The following is a 5,467-nucleotide window of genomic DNA, read 5'->3' on the forward strand; positions in this document are numbered from 1 at the left end:
CCCATGAGCAGACATTTGATTATGTCCAATAGGTGCCGCATTGGAGATGTCCTGAGGTCCTGATTTTGAAAGCCCAAGGCTCCTCATTTTCTTTCTTATATTATAGGACCCACAAATCATAGGGAGATAGGCAGGGAGGGCGTGGGCCTCCTGCCATGCTGGCTTGCCACGCCAGCCCGACAGTGGGCTATGGAGCACCATGGATAGCAGCATGCGGGAGGACGGACCAAAGTCATGAATGTTGCAACTTTTATTTAGCATAAAAAAAATAAAGTGACCATCAAATTAAAGCACTTTCAGTGTATTACCGCAATCTGGGAGTATGGCCAATGACATCAAAGTTACAAGAGTAGGTCTAAGCCATAATCCGAAGACCACATATTACAAGTTCATGACTGAGCAATGCTCATGTCGGTTCATATCGCAGAACATGTTTACAAGTGGTCCCCTAGCCTCTGGATTGGTTGATGCACGCAACCACTCCTTTTGTACACATACTTACTATGCAGTCCTCTGAATATGTGGAGCATATTTTCTCTGTCCGTTTCCTTTCTTCTTGTTTGGCAGATCCTTCAGCTTGTGGCAAATATTAAAGCGCAGAGCATATAGCTATACATATTTGGTTATTTGATTGTGTAATCATGTAAACCATGAAAAGAACAACGAATCAATGCAACCTTCTTATTTCCTATCAGATGTCCAGAATCGCAAATGCACAAACACATTCTCATACAAGTCATCTAGTGCTAGAATTGTGAACTAACAATAACTAAAAAAATGTATGAACGCTTCCCAGGAAGAGGAACCCAACCAATGAAATGCTCAGAAGAGACTACACACATAGCCACAAAAACCTAACACCTGTTAGTATACCCTTCTCATTCCAGAGTCTCGAGAACCTGACGTAAGTACGAGATGTACGCCACACCCGCTCCCTGTCACGACGACGACGACAGGGAAGAGAGGTCCTCGAACACCGTCCGTATCTCCGGCCTCTCGGATGCGGACCGGATACACCGGATGGCGATGTGCAGCATGTCCTCCAGCTTGTTGGATGCGCCCCCTGAGCTTTCAGTTTCAACAATGCGCCCGTCGAAGCACTCAGAAGCACGCTCCTCCCTTGCCAGCATCCTCACCCAGTCCGTCAGGTCAACCGCGCCATCGCTCACACAAATGATCTCCCCCGCAATCCTCCCTGTCAGAAGCTCAAGCAGGATGACGCCAAAGGCATACACGTCGCTCTTGAGAGACGGGCATGGCTTGCTGGTGCTTGCAAACTCAGGAGGGGAGTACCCAAGAGCCCCTGCATTCAGGACCTGCTCGGCCATGCCCACCGGAGTCATCAGCCTGTGAAGGCTGTAATCAGTTACCAGAGCAGACGGGCTGGTGTCCTGAAGCAGGACGTTGGACGACTTGAGGTTGCCATGTGGGATCACCCGCTCATTGTGCAGGTAATCTAGACAGTGGGCAATGCTGATCGCGATATCAAGCCGCTGGCCCACCGACAGAGGTGCAAGATCCCGCTCTTCAATCTCTGAAAGATGACACAAAAGAAATGCATCAGAATACATACAAATCAGCTGCAGCTAGAATTTGATTTAGAGAGAGCTGAGAACCATTACCAGACAGGTAGGTAGACAGAGATGTGGCATCCACATAGTCTGATATGATGATCCTCTCGTGCTCCTTGGGACCCCAGTAGTAGCCTCGCAGTGAGACTAGACTGGGATGTTTGACGCTGCCGAGCTTCTTTATTTCACGGGAAAACTCTTTCTTGCTCTTAGCAAACCCCTCCTTCAGCCACTTCACTGTCAGCACATACCCATTGTCAAGAGTAGCCTTGTAGGATGTCCCGTGACAGCTCCGGCCGATGATCTCTGCCGGAGCACGAGAGAGCTCTTCAGCCGTAAACAACACCGAATTGTCGAAAAGATGCAAGTCCCCAACCAGTTTGTCAGGAGAGTGCACCCTCAAGATGGAGTGATGATGGTGCGAGCGCACATCAGAAGGTGATGATATCAATGAAGGCATCGAAGAAGTTGTGCTATCTTTAAGGCTGGAAATGCTACCGGTTGGCTGATCCAGAGATTGTGCTTCATGCTGTCCTTCCATGCCACCACGAGGCACGGAAACACCTCCATACTCTGCAGACGGTGATGATCCTAGCGAGACATCATGCATTTCAGAACTTGGAATTTCTGCACGTCTCTGAGGAGCACCCTGTCCTTGATTTACAGAATTCTTATTTTGGCCCTTGCCTTTTTCGCTGCTCTTCCAGTTAGAGATCTTCCAATGGACAAGTAAAAGGACAATGATCCCGGTAACAAAGACAATAACACATGCAATCAATGCATACAGAATTCCACGCTTCATACCATGTTTCCTCCCACCTGATCCTTCAGGACTATTTGGTGACCCAGAGCGGGGAAGAACAAGTAGTTCATTCCCTGGATGGAAAGATGAATCAGGAAATTTCAGCAAACTGTTCGGAACGGGGCCAGACAAATTGTTGCATGATACATTGAACTCTACAAGATCGTCCGGGAGGCCATCAGGTATGCTACCATCGAAATGGTTGCTTGACAAGTCAATGTGCAGCAAATGCTTTAGCTTGGTGATTGATGTTGGAATTTGCCCAGTAAAGTTGTTCAGGCAAAGATCCAACAACACCAATCCACTCAAACGACCGATGCCGGAAGGCAGTGGACCGCCAAAAGAATTGTTTGAAAGATCAAGAAATGAAAGGTTTGAGGTCTGTACAGGAAGAACTGACAGGTCTATAGTAGTTGAATTGTTGGTTTCAGAACTGGGAAGAGGCAGAGTTCCTGCGAAACTGTTTCCTGAAAGATTAAGATAGGTCAGCTTAGCTGCTGTAAAGAGATTTTTCAGTAAAGCTCCATGCAGCTGATTGAGACTAAGATCTATGGCAATCAACTCGGGATAGCTTCCGAGAACAGTCGGCAATTCTCCTGCTAGCAAGTTATCAGAAATCCTCAATGAAGTCAGCCTCAAAAATTGGGTAGTCTGAACGGGCCAGGTTCCTGTTAATCTATTTGAGCTCAAATCAATCATCTCAACATAATCTCCCCATGTATGGACAACTGATATGTTCCCTGAAAGCATGTTTCTACTCAAATCAACCACTGAACAGCTCCCAAATGTGATTGGTAAAGTTCCCTGAAGGCTGTTAGATGACAGATTCAGGTACTTCAGATTCACTGATGTTACACGCCTAATTGGACCTGTGTAGTACAAGGGTTTAGATAAAATTAGTAATCGCAACACATCATCATTCACAAACATAGTATGGATTGCTTCGGTGCTCTGGAGGTTATTATGGCAACGGGAAAAGAAACGTGTTCAATACATGCATTGTTTGCATGGGTTATTACACTGCAACATATTAATTGTTCAAGCATAAGGCAAAAGTGGTAGCACGAACGACAAGTTTAATAAGGGAAAGCTTAAAACGATTTGTTTTTAACACAATCCTGTGAAATGAAAAGTAGAAAAATAAATCTACCTGTGAGCTGGTTGCAGCTAAGGTCAAGTTGAGTCAACACCATGGAGGTTTCCCGGAATAGCGCTTCTGGAATGGACCCCGAGAACTTATTGTTCTGCAGAAGCAACACCTTGAGGGAGATCATGAAGTTAAATGACGGGACGTTGCCACTAAGCGCATTGTAACTTGCATCGAACACCTCGAGGCTGTCGAACAAAGGCGTCGGATCGCTCTCAAATACTGGCCCTGACAGCACATTATGGCTAACATTCAGGTACTGCAGAGTGCTAGCCACAGATGAGTTATCAGAGATTGATGCCAGGGACCCCGAGAACTGATTGCAGCTGAAATCAACATGGACCGGGCTCTGCAGCTGCGCAAATATGTCATCCAATTTGCCGACGAAGCCGTTGCCTCGGAGATCCAAGTACTTCAATTTCCTCAGGCTTCTGAAACCCACCGGCAATGCACCACCAAAGCCATTGGAGGAGAGATTGAGATGCCCCAGGTTGCTCAGTTTGGTGAATTCGGCCGGAATGGAGCCGGCGAACCTGTTGTTGGACAGATCCAGGTGCTGCAAGGAAGCAAGAGACCCCAGCGCACGGGGCAAGACCCCTTCCAATTTGTTGCCGGACAGGGACAGGTTCTGAAGCATGGTCATCGTTGCGAGCGCCGACAAGCTGGCGTTGCCCACAAGCCCAATGCCATCGAACGCTATGGAAAGAATCTGGCCGCCGTTGCACTGCACGCCATGCCAATCGATGGGGCAGCCGTCAGAGTCGGACGAGCTGGTCGGGTTCCAAGGAGCGGCCTGGCGGCGGGACGGGTCTTGCCGGATGCCCCTGCCAAACTCCAGCAGCGCCTCCATGTCCGAGCCAGCCACGGCCCAAATCCAGAAACACAGGATGACGAGCCGCATTGCAAGATCCAACCTTGACGCCAGACGAAGCGATAATGTGGGTGGTGTTGGGTAGGTAGGGTTTAAGGCACTTGGAGTTGAGAGAAAAGATTAAGGGTGAAATTTTTTGGGGATTTTTGCCGGCACCGAACTCGGGGCGGGTCAAGAAGAAGGGGAAATTGCGGCAAATGAAGGAGCACAAGAAGCTGCGGTGCGGGGAAATTCCCAACCAAAATCACAGCGGATGTGAGGTGGGTAATTTGGGGCAAATACATCCAGGCGCCAAACTGAGACCAAGAAGTCGGCAGTGTGGCCAAGAACAAGGGCAAACACAGAGACACGCGGCGACGCTGCGTCAAGAAACAAAATCCATCCAAGCGTGAAGCTGGGCAGGAGAGATTGGAGCAATGGCTGCTGTCCAAGCCGAGTAAGTAGAACCCTGCAATCCGAACCGAACCAAACACTCAGCTGAAGATGCCAGATTAGTAGACACAAACAAAATGGAGCGAGCTCAAGGAGGGAGGGAGGGTAAGCTGCACACCTAGACTCGCCCGGGCGCTTTCCGGGTCGCTGCTCCTCTCTCTGATTGGAATCTTGAAGGAATTTGGTCTGGTGGCTACAGAATGCAGCGTCTACCTTTTGGGGCAGCAAGGGGAGACCGGGCAAACGGAGAGCTCATGGCCTTGCCCGTGCTCGGCGTGTACTACACCGCTGCTACTGCCGAGAGAGAGAGAGGGAGCAGGTGAAAAGAGAATTAAAAGGGTCCGGTGACACTGCAGGGCTGGGGGCACATTTCACAGTGAGATTGTCAACTCAAAAGTGTGTCCGTGCCAAAAGAAAAGAAAAGAAAAGGGTCTGGATTTACTTTTAAGGAAAAGTGATCTGTAAAGCGGAAGCAAAACAAGGCAAGGCTTTCCCTGACAAATCACAAAGTTACCAGCAGCAGCAGAGGAGGGAAGAAAAGCAAATTCTTAGCCGCCGGGATTATCCAGAAATCCTGTCAGTGTTACTACTAGTAGTACATTTCAAAAGAAGATGCTACTAGCAATAATAATTGAGTCATCCTA

At 48.5% G+C, this 5,467-nt stretch overlaps 1 protein-coding gene across 1 annotated transcript; it reads right to left on the reverse strand.

Moving 5' to 3' along the window:
- Positions 1-657: 657 nt before the first annotated feature.
- LOC123092285 (probable inactive receptor kinase At5g10020) lies at positions 658-5,192 on the reverse strand. The gene is made up of 4 exons (XM_044514009.1): positions 4,942-5,192; positions 3,524-4,839; positions 1,623-3,242; positions 658-1,534 (listed from the first exon to the last, which is right to left on the reverse strand). Exons 2-4 carry the CDS (start codon positions 4,419-4,421, stop codon positions 939-941), a joined length of 3,114 nt encoding a protein of 1,037 aa, XP_044369944.1. The 5' UTR covers positions 4,422-4,839; positions 4,942-5,192; the 3' UTR covers positions 658-938.
- Between the last annotated feature and the right edge of the window lie 275 nt (positions 5,193-5,467).

The sequence above is a fragment of the Triticum aestivum genome, chromosome 4B (genome assembly GCF_018294505.1).
Source record: "Triticum aestivum cultivar Chinese Spring chromosome 4B, IWGSC CS RefSeq v2.1, whole genome shotgun sequence".
Lineage (NCBI taxonomy): Eukaryota > Viridiplantae > Streptophyta > Magnoliopsida > Poales > Poaceae > Triticum > Triticum aestivum.

Bases quoted from the DNA above. Each gene is read 5' to 3' on its own strand.
- LOC123092285 (XM_044514009.1), bottom strand. From the start codon at position 4,421: ATGCGGCTCGTCATCCTGTGTTTCTGGATTTGGGCCGTGGCTGGCTCG. The intron at 3,243-3,523 runs GTAGATTTATTT...TGTACTACACAG, and splicing joins TAGCTGCAACCAGCTCACAG to GTCCAATTAGGCGTGTAACA. The intron at 1,535-1,622 runs GTAATGGTTCTC...GTCATCTTTCAG, and splicing joins TCTGTCTACCTACCTGTCTG to AGATTGAAGAGCGGGATCTT.